The sequence below is a fragment of the Rhinolophus ferrumequinum genome, chromosome 8, assembly GCF_004115265.2.
Source record: "Rhinolophus ferrumequinum isolate MPI-CBG mRhiFer1 chromosome 8, mRhiFer1_v1.p, whole genome shotgun sequence".
NCBI lineage: Eukaryota > Metazoa > Chordata > Mammalia > Chiroptera > Rhinolophidae > Rhinolophus > Rhinolophus ferrumequinum.
Window position 1 is genome coordinate 51079266 of NC_046291.1, and position 16722 is coordinate 51095987.

General features: G+C 40.8%; 1 protein-coding gene across 1 annotated transcript in view; it reads left to right on the forward strand.

Moving 5' to 3' along the window:
- Nucleotides 1-1355: 1355 nt before the first annotated feature.
- The window catches only part of SP3 (Sp3 transcription factor), a 58821-nt gene continuing 43454 nt past the window's right edge, over nt 1356-16722 (forward strand). Inside the window, exons 1-4 of the mRNA XM_033111999.1 lie at nt 1356-1887; nt 2508-2644; nt 3204-3323; nt 10807-12169. Of these exons, the coding sequence (XP_032967890.1) occupies nt 1881-1887; nt 2508-2644; nt 3204-3323; nt 10807-12169 (1627 nt within the window). The 5' untranslated portion in view covers nt 1356-1880. The remainder of the gene's footprint in view (nt 1888-2507; nt 2645-3203; nt 3324-10806; nt 12170-16722) is intronic.

Below are 16722 nucleotides of genomic sequence, written 5' to 3' on the forward strand. Positions count from 1 at the left end.
TATTCTACACTTTAATTTTCCTTTAAAATGTAAGTATAAAATACTACAGCGTTTACATTATTTACCTTTTAAAGTGATTCTTCTACTTAAATGAGACTTAAAGGTCTTACTTTTAGAAGAGATCAACCCCGTTCTTGGATTCAGAATTTCAAGTCTAGTTTTTCCCCGTTTATGGTTTTTAGGTCACTTTCCTGGAAGTTCTGTCTATTGTACAATTAAGTGCCAATTAACCATACAATGTTTCTGATTCTATGAGAATAGGTCGCAAGTCATAAGTGCTTTAGTTAGTAGAGAGGAAAACTCAGTCTCTCACAAATGGATTACGAATTCTTTTTAGTTGGAGCACACAAAATCTAGTTCAAGTGCGTGAACTTTACAATCCCATCACCCCGTACAACTTTATCACACAAAATGTAATAATCACAGTAAGTGGAACACTGATTCTTGAGTCAAATTTCTGAAAAAAAGTGTACCGCGGACAGGGTTTCCACCTCTTGATTTAACATTTTTCTTGGCAATTAGATCTAAAGGTAATAGGCAGAGATGTCTCTCAGTTGGCAAAACACACGCATAAAACATGAACATTTTCCTCCCCAGGATGACAGCAAGATATCAAGGATGCCAAAGAGCATAGGAGTGTTAACCTAATCCAAAGAGTGAAAGATTTTAAATTAAGGTATAACTAAAATGTTCCAAGAAAAAAAATACTCGCTGAGATTCACTATTTTAAAAATGTTGGCAAATGTTGATGGGCTTTTTCAGATGTTTTACTTGTTACCAAGACGATCCAGAAGCAGGGAATAATGTTTGTGCAGCAAAATGATTATGTGACTGGATTTTTTTATAAAAAGGATTCTGCACTTTTGAATATAGTATATACACGCCACGTATTAAATTAAATATACTTTAAGTGCCTGTTCTTCTTCTGTGCCACTGGCCAGAAGGAAAGCTCTCCTCCTAGATGTGAGGTGAATTGAGATTTTTTTGTTTTTGTTTTTAATGCCTGCCTCCAGGGTACGTAAAAGCGGGAGATGGATTGGAAACCGGGGGCTAAGGGGGATGGGACCGACATGGCTCAGACAGAGTGAATCTATGAGCTCAAAGTGAGAAAATCCTCCTCCAGCTACGGAGGGGGTGTCTCCCCCAATACCAGCTCCCTCCCTCCGGGCTCGTGGGGCGGGTCTGGTTTGCTCTGTAGCAGCGGCGGCCGCAGCAGCAGCCCTGGGGCTGAGCGGCGGCGGCCTCCAGGCACTGCAGGAAAGCGGCGGCTCTGAGAGCGCAAGGCCCTGGGGAGATCCGGCTGAGGCTGCCACCAGGATGGAGGAAGCGTCGAGTGGAGCCGAGCCACTGGGGACGGATTTCCTCCCCAGCTCAGCTCCCCTACAGCTTGACGGGGCCTGTTCCGAGCGCCTGCGAGGTGGAAGAGGCCTGCGCCTCGGATCTGGCAGCGGCAGCCGGCGAGCGAACCGGGCACAGCGGGGTAACTGGCGAGCCGTAGCCGCTTTCGGGAACCTACGCCGCCACGGCCGCTCATTGTCTCTCCCCTTCCACCCGGGGCAAACAGGAAGCGCGCCGCCTGGCCGAGCGACGGACGGGCGTCCTGGCCAATGAGCACTGCCAACGTAGAGCGTGGTGGCGAATGAGCGTGGAGAAGAGGGGCGGGATTTCCGGGCGGGCTGTCACCCTCTTCCCCCCTTTTGGGCTGGAGGCTCCACCTTTTGTGTTTCCCGCACAGTCAATCAAAATAGGAAAAAAAAATCCCCGGACCGCTCCGGCCGTGTCCGCCGCCGCTTCCCGCATCCTCTCCCGCCGCCGCCGCCTTCGCTCCTCACCATGTGTAAGGCGGCGGGGAGCCCCGCCTGAGGTGCCCTAAACACACTATGACCGGTACGTAAAGCCGAGAGAGAGCAACCCTTGCTGCTGCTGCCGCCGCCGCTGCCGCCGACCACAGCCAGCCCCGGGCCGCCGCTGGCGGCTCCCGGCCCCGTGTGTGCGACCGAGTGTCTGTGAGAGGCAGAAAGCCGCACTCCCCTCCGCCTCCTTCCCCTCCCCGCCAGCTATCGTCCACCCCTCAAGCCCCAGCAACGCCGTGTCCCCGCCGGGCCCGGGGCGGGCGGCCCGGTCCGCCGGGAGCGCATCCCCCTGTGTGCGGGCGCGGGCGGCGGGCGTGTGAGTGACTGACGGTGCGAGAGGAGCAAGCGCGAGTGAGAGCGAGCGGCGCGAAGGGAAAGGGGAGGAGAGGAGAGGGGGCAGGGGCAGCGCGGGGAGGAGGAGGAGGAGGGAAAGAGGAGGAGGAGGAGGGTTACAGGCAGTGGCGGGCGGGGGCAGCAGCAGGAGGGGAGGAGGGAGCCGCCGCCGCCGCCGCCGCCGCCGCCGGGGGGCGGGTGGGGGAGGGGAAGGGGACTCGGTCCGGGCTTTCGGAATAATTTCGCCACGGCCCGCGGGCCCCCTCCCTCTCCTCCACCCGCCTTCCTCCCCACCCCCACCCCCCCGCGCTGTGCCTGCAGCTCCCGAAAAGCCTGTGAAACAAGAGGAAATGGCTGCCTTGGACGTGGACAGCGGCGGCGGCCACGGCGAGTATCTGCAGCAGCAGCAGCAGCAGCAGCAGCACGGAAACGGCGCGGTGGCGGCGGCGGCGGCCCAGGTGAGGAGCGGCTGAGCCCCGGCCCGGCTCCCCCCTCGCGCCGCTTTCTCCTCCCCTCGCCTCTCCCCTCCCTCCGCGCCTCTCTCCTCCCCTCCCCCCGCCCGGGGAGCTGCCCGCCGGAGGCGCCAACGCTCCGACCCCGCCCGCGCTCCCCCTCCCGCCGCTTTTGTGTGTATGAGTGTGTGTGTGTGTGTGCGTGTGTGTATGTGTGTGAGCGAGCGAGAGTGTGTGTGTGTGTGTGTGTGTCCGTGTCCGCGCGCGACCGCGCGCGCGCGCGCCCTCGCCCTCGCCCTCCCGGGGGTGGGTTCCGGGCGGAAAGTGGAGGCTGGGCGCGCAGCCCGCCGCCCGCTTTCCCGGGGACGGCGGAGCTGGTGTGCGTGCTAGCGGGAGGACGCGAGCCGGACTCTAGGAGGAAGAGGAGGAGGAGGAGAGCGCGGACTGGCGCTCGCCGGGGCGCAGCCTGCGAGGAGCGAGTCGCACTTCCTGTGCGAGCGGCGGCCCGGCCCTAACCGCCACCCCTCCCCCTGTCTCCCTCTCTGAACCCGCCCATCGGGGGTAGGACACTCAGCCGTCACCGCTCGCTCTGCTGGCCGCTACCTGCAGCAAGATAGGGCCGCCATCGCCGGGCGACGACGAGGAGGAGGCGGCCGCCGCAGCCGGGGCCCCCGCCGCCGGAGCGGTAAGTCTCGCGCGCGCGGCCCGCCCCCGCCGAGGCCCAGCGCCCGCCATCCCGGGCCTGCAGCGCGCCGGCCCAAAAGGCCTCCCGGGCGCTCGCGCCTTCCCGGATTCGGACGGATCGCGCAGCCAGGGCGCCCTTTCCTGCTCATCCGCCTGCCTGTTTAGATCAGGAGCCAGCCCAGGCTTTCTCTAAATTGTCACTGCGGAACCTCGATCCAAATTCACTACAAAATGAAGTCTAAGAGGGCGGGGGGTAGAGGACTCCAAAATGGATGTTTGAGCAATTCATATCACTGTTGAAAACTCCTTCGCTGAACACTACAAAATTTTCAAGCACAGCCTATCGGCCATAGATAGTATCAACTACAGAGGCAGTGACTTGAGTTTTAGTGTTTTTGAACCTGGAGCTTATTTTGCTGGAAGTTACTAGATCTTACTGATTTAAACCGTAAATCGTTAAAAGGAATGGTTTACTCTTCGAATTATCCTTTTGTATGTAGGAGTGGGCACTTTTTGAATGCTTTTTCAGTGGCCATTCTAAATTGTTGAATTTTAGTTTTTGCAGACTCCTTAATTTTGCAGTCATTTTTCATAAGTAGAGTAAGTGAAACGTTTAATTAGCGACCGTTGAAATCGGTGAAGTTACTTAGATAATACTTTGGCTTTTGAAATTGAGTATGAATACCAGTGTTAGAAGTAAAGTACATGTAAGGAATTGGCAGAGCTGTATTTTCATTTTATTATGATTGCTAGTTTGATAGGGTGGGTGGGATTCTTTTTGTAGTGTTTTTAGTGTGCCTAGGGCAGGGGGAGGAGCTGGCCTGTGTTGTGTGAGGGCTTACTACAAATGATCTAGGAACAGTTTTTAGGACTGCTGTGAATTTTATATTTGTTTGAATCATCGATGTTGCATTAGTTTTACATGTAGATGTGTTTGCTTATTAAAATGAAACTTTTCCCCATTCCGTTTTTTGAGGTGGATTATAGGAATTGATTTGTGGAGTGATTTTTGAATAGTCACTATAGACTAAGTTTGGTATTTGATTTGATATAGTATGCAGGAAATTGTTAGTATATTTAGACTTTAAACGCGAAGCTAAAGTTATGTTGTTAAATGTATTTTAATTTTAGTGCTTCGAATTATACTGTAGAGGGATGTGAATGATTTTAGTGTCTTAAAAGTATGATTTTAGGTTTTGTAAGCAGGTTAAAATGTAAAAGTATAAAATTATGTTTGTGTGAGGCATTGCTACTTTTAAACAACTTACAGATTGGTAAGCCTTTTTTATGAACTATATATATCCCTCTAGGCTCACAATGCCAAAACAAATTGAAACCACTGCATAAGTAAAATTGCAAAGCAGATTGTTTCCACTTACCTTTTTAATATTTTTCAACTGGAACAAAAACTTCTTGTAACTGCAACTTACCAAGTTTAGGTATCAGCTCACTGATGGGGGAGGGGAGAAATGAAAGAGGAAGTAATGGGTGAAAAATAGGTGTTATACATGTATATGTGAATCTCAGCCCCAGGAATGGAGTATTACCTCCAACTTTAGCCTGCTGTGGCTGTTCATCATTTGTAGGAAAGTTACTTTCATGCCTTTTCCCCTCCTCCTCTGAACTACCAGATCTCTACTGACATCACATTGTTCTCCAGATAAATTTGAACTAGAATCAGTTGGAGAATTTTTTTCCTTTGTGTGTTTGATACCTGTGCATAAAACTTTTCACTGAGTAAAATTGGTAAGACTAGCTTGAATGTTTGCCTTAGCAAATGGGAAAATTATTTCCAGTTTAAATGAATTTCAGACATGTATATCTCAAAAAATGAGAGAATTTTAGTGATTTTATGGGCATTTTTTTCCACTTAAAAACGTGCTTAGATAATCTTATTCAAATTACTGGGAATCATGAGAAGTCTATAGTGAGTTTTTTTTTGTAGCTGTGTTTTTTTAAAAATTTTATTTTGGAAGAATTTTATATTTACAGAAAAGTTGCAGAGCTAGAACTGAATTACCTTATACCCTTCACCCAGCTTCCCCTAATGTTAATATAACCATGCTATGTTTTTCAAAACTGGGAAATTAACCAATGATACAGTATTATTAACTACAGATTTTATTCTGATTTCACCAGTTTTTTCACTAATGCTCATTTTCTGTTCCAGGATCCAATCCAGGCTACCACATTGTATATAATACTGTTGTATTTAAAATCAAGTGAAATACACACAGTTCAACTTTATGCCAGCTTAGTTTGGTATTTTTAAGGTTAAAAGGTCATTGAAAAGCCAATTTGCTTTAAATATTTTGAGTTTAGAATTTGTTATAATAGGATATGGGTTCATCCTGGATCCTGGCCAAGAATGTTTGGTTACTCTCAGTACAGTACTGAATAGTTCTAATCACAAGGCATCCTCACTTCTATTGCCCTATAACACGGACTTCCAAGATTGATTTGATGGCAAGGCTTTTTTGTACTTTATTATTAAAAGTTGCATAGTTACATTTTGTAATAAATCAGGAAATGGAATAAAGTAGACCTTTATGCGGTATTAACTTGTCCATTTTGCCTTTGTGTGAAGTTGTGGATTATGAACCTATAAGTAAGGAATAACAACTTATTTAAAAAAAATAAGGTTATTTTTACTCTTACTTAAAATAAGACCTACATTGTCATTGTAATGAATTCATTGGGTAATTGTTTTTATTTGAAGTCTGTTTGAGTTCTTTAGTGTTCCTTGATGATTTTAAGAAATTTGAGTACATACTTGCCTAAGAATGGTTTTTAGTTTATTTCTACCTAGCTTCACACTTGTTCTTCTTTACAGTTATACTCCTTCCTTGCCTGTTTTTGGCTTTCATAAAGTCATTTGTGGGAACTTGAGAAATTACTATCCTTTTAAAATGCTATGCAGTAAGTGGTATGACTCCCCCCCCCCCATTCACAGGTATTATCTGAGAAGACAACCTCTTTTTTTCTTTCCTTGCACCCCTCCCCCCCCATTTTTGTGCCTGGTTGTAGTGAATTCCCTTGTAATGAATTGCTGTAGCAACATCCCAGGGCTACTCTTGGTGGTGGTCCTTTTCACTGTGTGATTGTGTTTATACGCAGAGGGAGACTTAGAGTAGCTTCAGTTACAACTTTTTACAGTAACGCCAATTTCCATGTTAAATGGTATTTTGCTTGTTAGTTGTTCAATGAGAATGTTAGAGTTACTGAGAGAAACTGGTGGATTTTTCTTTTAGTGTGAAACTTCTGTAAAGGGTCATCTTGAACCTATGCCAAATACTAGTTCATGCCTGGGTTATGTGTTTTTATGTCTGTTTTCCTTTTGCTTGTATATATAGTGTTTCCAAATAGCCTAACTGCAAACATTTTTACAACTTTTTGGTTTCAGATGATTTACTCATTTATCCCTTTCCCATTTTGTATTTAGTATACAAATACAAATCTTTTAGTGGCATGCTGCTGGTGAAATTTCTCTTACAAATGAATGGGCTTAGTAGGCTTTGTTATTTGAAATATTTGGGGCTTATTCCTTGAATTATGGAAATAAATAGGTTTAAAATTGGTGTAGAGTTTTTCATAGAAGACTCATTTCTCCGGGTTAGTTTTATTGATACATTCTATCATTTTCTTTGCAATGATTTTAAAGTATAACACCTGTAACTATTCATTCAGTTGAGTACTGTGTTTCCCCAAAAATAAGGCCTAGCTGGACAATGAGCTCTAATGTGTCTTTTGGAGCAAAAATTAATATAAGACCCGGTCTTATTTTAGTACAGTATAGGACCGGGTCTTATATGATGTAATATAATATAAGACTGGTCTTATATAACATAATATTAGGCTGGCTCTTAATATTAATTTTTGCTCCAAAAGACGCATTAGAGTTGATTGTCCGGCTAGGTCTTATTTTTGGGGAAACACGGTATTTACTGATCTCTGTGTCAGGAATTGTGGTAGGCATCTAATGGATTCTTTCAAATCTGTCCTTATAATCTTAGTAATAATGATATTTTAGGATTCTACAGTGCTTTATAGTTTATAAAACTTAACACTTGGTTTTCATAACCCTGCAAGGCGATATTTTTCCCATTTCAACATAAAGAAATTGAATCCTGCTCTAAATCACACACAATTCTACAGTTCTACCTAGGATCAAAACTCAGTTCTGAGAGTTCTTTCCTTTCTAGTGTAATATGTGTGCTTTCCCCAAGCATAGTCTTAGCTTAAGTCATGAAAGTCTAGTAGTTTTCTGATTGTGTTTTTTCCCCTTTTAAAAAAAATTAACACTTAATAAATCTTTTAAACCTGTGAATTTATTTCGTTAAAGAAAAATCTTTTTTGTTGCCTGGTTTGTTTTTTTCCCCTTAAATTATCTCTTGCTGTTCCCAGTCTCCCCCTCCCCCAGGCTTGTGCTTCATAAATATTTTTTGTATATGCTTTTCACCTTAGGTTTATTCAAAAAAGTTCAAACACATCATTTTGTCCTAGGATTTCCTTTCAATTAATGACTTGCATTGTTGGAAAAAGTGATGCTACAGTTTATTTTTATTTAGTTTCTGGAGAGGGAGGGGCATGCTTGGGTGGTATTTACTCAGACTTGTCATTTGAGAAGTTGTATTTATTTTCAAGGAATTTCTTGATTAGAAAACTGTTCACCAATGGTTGAATATCTGTCTTTATTACTATTTTGTAAAAAAAAATACTTTAGATGCCATAAATTAACCTTTTTTAAAGATAAAAATGGGACAAAATGCTAGTATTGTAAAACTAATTTGTATCTGAGACACTATTTGTTGATATGAGTGGAATAATTGTAAATTTAATGCTGGTCAGAAACAAATTCAACAGTTGATTCTTTAAACGTGATCCGTAACCTTAAGAAGATAAGGAGTAGATTTTAGACATTGTAGTTTACTGTAGATTTCAGTATGAAGTATAAATTTAAATGTCTTTAGTTTATTTAAAATGCCCGGAGACTGACATGAATATTGTTACTCTAATATTGGGAAAGATGATTTAAGCTTGTAACTTCCATATCAGCTAGAAGTTGAAGAGTGGTATGTGACTTCAATGTCCAGTGCTTCATTTTAATAGTTTAAGTTCGATAAATTTAAAAGATTGTATTTAAAGTGTTATTATTTTAGTTCAGACTTAGATTTTTTTTACCGGGTCCCATAGTTGGTCTGCCGTAAGTCTCTTCCGCCTTTCTTTCAGTCTCCTTAACTGGGCCTTAGTTTATCTTTATAAAGCACAGATCTGATTGCACCACTCACTTGCTTAAAAAGCTTTTATAGCTTCATTCACTATCTGCAGGATAAAGTCCAAACTCCTTAGCAGGATCTACAAAGCCATTTACTACACGCCCTGATAAAAATATCTAGTCTTGTTCACCATTACTTTATGAATGTGAACCTTTTCTAGATCCCCTCTTAAATACCAACTACATATTAATTTTTAGAGTTTCTTTTTGTCTGTGACTTTATTGTTTCTATACCTTTATTAATGCCTCTGTCTCTATTTCCTAATTGCCCACAGTGAAATCTTAAATTTTATTATAAGATTATTTTAAATATCGCCTATGTGAAATCATTTTTTTTCAGTCTTCTATGTTCCCAAGTAGGGTTTTGATCGTAGGGCTAGTGTATACCACTATTCACACAGTAGTAGCATGTATGTGTCTGTCTACTGGGATAGATTGTGAACCATTTGTGGAGAAAGATTGTGTATCTTATGGGCTTACTCATGTGCTTATTGCATCTTGGCAGATATGTGTAAATATCTTTTGAGTCATTAAGGGTTTATCCATTGAAATATATACTTTTAAACTGCATCTACATGAAAATTAGGTAACGAGTTTCTTTAAGAAACTTTTAAGATCTTCTGGTTCCACAGTATTTATATTAAAAATGTGGAATGGTTTACGTTGAGATAACAGTATTTGTCTTAATCTTTTTCTGTGGTCATGAACCCCCTTTGAGAATATGATGAACTGCTCCTCACCCCCCGCCCCCCCCACAATTGCACTTTCTCAGAAAGTTGAAACACTGGTTTTAGAGGATTCAAAGATCCTTTGAAGCCCAGGAGAGGATTCAAAGATCCTTTGAAGCCCAGGCGTGGGTCCTAGGTTGAGAATGCTGGGCTAGATATACATATGCTCTCATTGTCTACGGATATGTGGAGTTTTAGGAAATCACATACACATCAAGAAGGAGTAGAATAGGAATGTTTTTATTTTGATGGTGTGTAATTAAGGTAGGGTCTCATTTCCCATGTCTTTAACCTTTGGTCTTAGTAGGAGACAAGTATGGTATAGTATTTAAGGGCCTGGGTTCTAGAGTTAGACTTGGCCTAGTTTTAAATCTTGACATTGGATATCTGTGATTTTTGTCTCTCAATTTTCTCATCTGTGAAATGGGGATAATAGCAGTACGTACCTCCTAGGATTATTGTAAGGAGTAGAAGATAAAATCTTATAAACCCCTAACATCGTACTTGACATATAAAAGAACAGCTCAAATGTTAGACATTATTGTTCTTATTTCCTTAAAAAGAATCTACCCTTTGACATTGACATACAGGGTTTTATTGCTGTCTGCTTTCCTACATTGGTATTTTTCCAGTCTTGCTTAATCTATAAAATATGGGGATACTGGAGATTCTAGCAGGTCACAGAATGCAAAATGTATATGCCTGGCACTCAACCACAGACTTAAGTAGAATAGTAGGTAAAGCCACAGTCTGTATCCTTTAGCTTTTAGATTCTAGAAAAACTTTTCAGGATTTGCCATATGGTCACAGGGCATAATATTTCGTCATTAAATTTTTAGAGGTCTGGTATTTTTTAAATTAGTTCATGGGAAAAGTAAAGAATTGCTAATGGAATAGCCCTAACCATGAATTTGGTCTGGAGTACATTAATACATGCCATAGAAGAGTAGCTTTTAATTGTTTGATTTAAGGTTTATACCAATAATACGCAAATCTCCGCTTTTCTAATTCAGATGACTTGATAACACTACACTAATGGTTTTTTTCCCCTCAAATATAATGCACCTGGTTTAGTGATACATTTTTAGTGAGTTGTATACTTTCTGAAGTCTCTTCAGTGTTTGAGGTATGTTTGGTTTGAGCTATCCATAATCTTTTCTAGCCACTTCTACTTTATTTTTAATTGTATACCATTAGAGATCATAGATGAGGGATTAGGAGATCAATTTGTGGTCATAAAACAGACTATAGTGATTGAAGTCTTTTTTTCCTTCTCAAATAGCATGGGTTATCTTTGCAATAACAAAATGGGAAATGATAATTATTGTAGTTTGTATAGTACTGTATTTGAACTCTTGTGTTATTAAGAGAATTTTTATTTCACGTAGTAGGATATATATCAGTTTTCAGAGTTTTTTGACGATTGGTTTAAATATACCACAAATACATATCACATAGTATTTTTTGTTTTCTTCATTCAGACAGGTGATTTGGCTTCTGCACAGTTAGGAGGAGCACCAAACCGATGGGAAGTTTTGTCAGCCACAGCTACAACGATAAAAGATGAAGCTGGTAATCTAGTACAGATTCCAAGTGCTGCTACTTCGAGTGGGCAGTATGTTCTTCCCCTTCAGAATCTGCAAAATCAACAAATATTTTCAGTTGCACCAGGATCAGATTCATCAAATGGTACAGTGTCCAGTGTTCAATATCAAGTAATACCACAGATTCAGGCAACAGATGGTCAGCAGGTTCAGATTGGTTTCACAGGCTCTTCAGATAATGGAGGTATAAATCAAGAAAGTGGTCAAATTCAGATCATTCCTGGCTCTAATCAAACCTTGCTTGCCTCTGGAACACCTCCTGCTAATATCCAGAATCTCATACCACAAACTGGTCAAGTCCAGGTTCAGGGAGTTGCAATTGGTGGTTCATCTTTTCCTGGCCAAACCCAAGTAGTTACTAATGTGCCTCTTGGTCTGCCAGGAAATATTACCTTTGTACCAATCAATAGTGTTGATCTAGATTCTTTGGGACTCTCGGGCAGTTCTCAGACAATGACTGCAGGCATTAATGCCGATGGACATTTGATAAATACAGGACAAGCTATGGATAGTTCAGACAATTCAGAAAGGACTGGTGAGCGGGTTTCTCCTGATATTAATGAAACTAATACCGATACAGATTTATTTGTGCCAACATCCTCTTCATCACAGTTGCCTGTTACTATAGATAGTACAGGTATATTACAACAAAACACAAATAACTTGACTACTTCTAGTGGGCAAGTCCATTCTTCAGATCTTCAGGGAAATTATATCCAGTCGCCTGTTTCTGAAGAGACACAGGCTCAGAATATTCAGGTTTCTACAGCACAGCCTGTTGTACAACATCTACAACTTCAAGAGTCTCAGCAGCCAACCAGTCAAGCCCAAATTGTGCAAGGTATTACACCACAGACAATCCATGGTGTGCAAACCAGTGGTCAAAATATATCACAACAGGCTTTGCAAAATCTTCAGTTGCAGCTGAATCCTGGAACCTTTTTAATTCAGGCACAGACAGTGACCCCTTCTGGACAGATAACTTGGCAAACATTTCAAGTACAAGGGGTCCAGAACTTGCAGAATTTGCAAATACAGAATACTGCTGCCCAACAAATAACTTTGACGCCTGTTCAGACACTCACGCTTGGTCAAGTTGCAGCAGCAGGTGGAGCCTTGACTTCAACTCCAGTTAGTCTAAGCACTGGTCAGTTGCCAAATCTACAGACAGTTACAGTCAACTCTATAGATTCTACTGGTATACAGCTACACCCAGGAGAGAATGCTGACAGTCCTGCAGGTGAGTTTTAAGTCCTGTCATACCATAGACAGATAAGTTCAGGGATTTGTTAATACGTAGGGAAATTTTTTTGTTTTAGGTGTTTATCAGTATCTAGCTATCTTTAAAGCCTTGTTTATATGAAAAGTAGACATCAAAGAGTCTTCTAAATTGTTCTTCATTGAAAGTTAATAGTTTTTGAAGTCAAGGATTCATTTCTCCATTATGCCAGTTACATTCGTAGTTTTTCCTTACTCAGTTATATATTTGTTTTCACATCTGATTGGTATTGTCAAGCATTACAGAATTTTTATTTGGCAGGCAAGGTGTCTTGGTCATCTTTGGTGTGATGTAAATGAAATGTTTTATGCATTGTATTTGGTTGGGGAATCTGCTTGGCATAGTGAAAACATGGTACTGGGAGTAAAGACTATTTATACTGTCTCAGCCAGTAGTACCTAACTGTGTGATTTTGGCCAAGTTACTTTTTTTCCTCACAAACTCAGTTTCCTCATCATGTAACATGGGGTTTGTTGGACTAGGTAACTATATCTACAGTAACTTCCAGACCTAAAATTCTTTGATTCTGTGAGTTGTTTTTTTTTTTTAATTCATTGCGGTGACATTGGTTAGTAGAATTATATAGGTTTCAAGTGTACAGTTCTATAGTACATCATCTATATGTTGCATTGTGTGTTCACCACCCAGAGTCAGTTTTCCAACTATTGCCATATATTTGATCCTCTTTTCCCGCTTCTACCATCCCCATCCCCCTTACCCTCTGGTAACCACTAAACTGTTGTCTGTGTCTATGAGTTTTTGTTTCTTTGTCTGGTTCTTTGTTGCTTTCAGTTTTATATCCCACGTATGAGTGAAATTATATGGTTCTAAGTCAGACAGAAAAGGTCAGGATAATTTATTCTTATAGGTGTGTAGTGGGCATTGAACTTAGCTGTGCTAGATGTATTTATGTTATTTATTTATTTAGATAACATTTTATTGAATGTTTTGTTGTGTATTAAATCCTTTTCTCCTTTTATTTGGGTTTTTGTGGAGATTGTACTATTTTAACATTCCAGTAAACCAGTGATTCTAAACTTTTAAATTGGGACACTTGAATTTATTGAAATAATTTCTATCACAGTAAAGACTACCTTTTTTCTCTTGAGAAATTTGTGATATTCAAGGTGTGATCAAACAATACAGTGAATGTTTAAATTAAAAAAATTATTACAGTAAAAGACACATTGCCATTAATCCCCCTCAGAATATTCCCTCTCGCTTTGAACACACTTAATCCCATCGTTCTTGCCACTTTCTGAAGTAGTTCTGGAAGTCCTCTTTCGTGAGTGTCTAGTTGTGCTGTCGTGGCTGCCTCGATGTCCTGAATCATTTCGACTTGGGCAAAGAGCCAAAAGTCACAGGGTGCTAGATCCAGTGAATAAGGTGGATGAGGACACACTGTAATGTTTTTATTTGACAGAAATTGCTGTATACCAGAAGCGATGTGTGACACGGAGCCTTGTCATGATGGAGGACGATTTACGGCGCACTTTAAAAACACACCTTCTCTCAACCATAGTTCACACTAGACTGATTGCACTGAACAAGTTGAAACTTGTCACACACTGTTGTTACTAAGGTTCGACACCCTGCTTCCCATTTTGAAGATCCCTGCCTTCCCGTTGGATGGCACTTGGCAGCTGAATTCATTGTATTTTGTGATCACAACAGGAAAGGCTCCGTGTCACACATCACTTCTGATAATACGGCAATTTCTGTCAAATGAAAACATTACAGTGTGTCCTTATCCACCTTACTTACCAGATCTGGCACCATGTGATTTCTGGCTCTTCCCCAAAGTCAAAATGACCATGAAAGGTAAACGTTTTGTATCAATTCAGGACATCGAGGCAGCTGCAACAGCATAGCTAAAAAGAGGACTTCCAGAACTGCTTCAGAAAGTGGCAAGGACAATGGGATAAATGTGTTTGAAGAGAGTGGGAGTATTTTGAGGGGGATTAATGGCAATGTATCTTTTACTGTAATAAATTTCTTAATTTAAACATTCACCATATATTTTGGTCACACTTCGTATGCTAAGAAAATTGAAATTGTCTTGAAGCCTCAGGTCTGTCCTTGGAAAGGCTTTAATTGCATTTGAGTCTTCTACAGCTATGGTTTAGAACAGCAGTTCTCAAAAAGTGTGGTCTGTGGATCCCTGGGGTATCTCTGAGACTTTCAGAGGTCCTTGATGTCAAACTACTTTTCATAATAATGCTGAAGTTACCTGCCTTTTTCATTGTGTTGACATTTTCACTGAAGGTGGCTGAAACTGCTTCAGTCTTAGCACAAATCAAAGCAGTTGCACAAAACTACTAGTAGTTGTATTTTTCTTGACATTGCACTTGAAATTAAAGAAAAAAGCATTTCATTGAAGAGTGATCTTGATAAACCAGTCAAAAATAGTTGTTTTTACTCAATTTTGACTTTTTTTTAAAAAAGATTTTATTGGGGAAGGAGAACAGGACTTTATTGGGGAACAGTGTGTACTTCCAGGACTTTTTTTTTTTCCCCCAAGTCAAGTTGTCCTTTCAATCATAGTTTAGCTTCAAGTTGTTGTCCTTTCAATCTTAGTTGTGGAGGGCGCAGCTCGGCTCCAGGTCCAGTTGCCGTTGCTAGTTGCAGGGGGCGCAGCCCACCATCCCTTGCTGCACTCGAGGAGTTGAACCAACAGTCTTGTGGTTGAGAGCCCACTGGCCCATGTGGGAATTGAACCAGCAGCCTTTGGAGTTAGGAGCACGGAGCTCTAACTGCCTGAGCCACCCGGACGGCCAACTCAATCTTGACTCTTGATTGCTGCATGTTTTAAAAAAACAACAACAGGTTTATTGAAATATAGTTCACATACCATAAAATTCACCCTTTAAAGTATATGACTCTGATTTTTTAAATAAAGTCACAGACTTATGCAACCATCACCATGATCTAATTGTAGATAGTTTTCATCAATCTTCTCCAGGAAACCCATACCTTTAGTAGTCACTCCTCATATCCACGCCCACCTTGGCCCCTGGTCACCACTAATCTATTTTTTTTGTCTCTCTGGATTTGCCTTTCATATCAATAGAATTTTATGTCATATCAATGGAATTACATAATTAATGGCTTTTTTTGCATCTGACTTTTATTTAGCATAATATTTTCAAGATCTTATTGTAGCCTGTATCTGTATTTCATTTCTATTTGTGGTTGAATAATATTCCATTGTATGGATATACCACATTTTATTCAATCATTTGTTGATGGGCAAAGTTTCCACCTTTTTGGCTATTATACATAATGCTGCTGTGAGCATTCTGTGTACAATTTTTTTGTGTGGACATGTTTTCATTTCTTTTGGGTATATATTTAGGAGTGGATTTGCTGCATTGCATGGTAACTCTGTGTTTAACATTTGAGGAACTGCCAAATTGTTTTTCTGAAGTTACTGCACCTTTTACATTCTCACCAGCAATGTATGAGGGTTCCAATTTCTCTACATCCCTACCAACACTTAACCATTGTCCTTTTTGATTATAGCCATCCTAATGGGTACAAAGTGGTGTTTTTGATTTGCAGTTCCTGCTGCATGTCTTTAAATATTTTTTTGTGTGTGACAAAAAGTATGCTTTAGTAAAGCATTTTAAGATGATTACATTTGAAAAAAATGCTTCCCCTCCAATTTTGTAGTTGTGTGAGCTGTAAGCTGAACTAGATGCTATTTTAATGAAACACGTTTTACTTGAAGGAATGATTGACAGACTATGGTTATTGAGAGATTCATGTATTTAAGTGACAGATATTTTCTAAAAAAAAAAAAAATGAATTGAGCATTACTTAAAGGAAAGAAACCTGGTGTTATTTGCTACCAATGATAAAATTTGGGCTTTGCAGTGAAAATTAGAGTTTTGGAAAGCTTGAATCTACTACTATGAACTTGACAACTTATTAATAATTAAGTATGTTTCTGATGAGATGGGTAGTGATATTAATAAATAGGATTTTTTTTGGATACTGTTATAATAAAATGTGCCAACATTTGAGGTTGGTGTGATTGGAAGATTGGTATGATTGCTTAGTGAACCAGTAGTTTTCAAATGACCAACTAATGTTACAAAATCATGCATGGGTAAAAGATCCAGTCAGAGTTAAAGGTAGACCATTAACAAACGTATGGAACATTTACCAATATGGTTTCAGATGCTACGCTGTAACAGACTTTTAAGAAACTGCTCCTTGTCAAGTTTGGTGTAGTATCAAAAAAAGAATACCCGCAGTTGGCTGAAAGGCTATCAAATTACTCCTTCCTTTTCCAGCCACATATCTTTGTGGGACTAGATATATTTCATATGCTTTTTAAAAATAACATTGATCTTTTACATATTTATCTTTTTTTTTTTTTAAATTTTATTGGGGAATATTAGGGAACAATGTGTTTTTCCAGGGCCCATTAGCTCCAAGTCGTTGCCCTTCAATCTAGTTGTGGAGGGCACAGCTGAACTCCAAGTCTAGTTGCCCGTTTACAGTCTTTA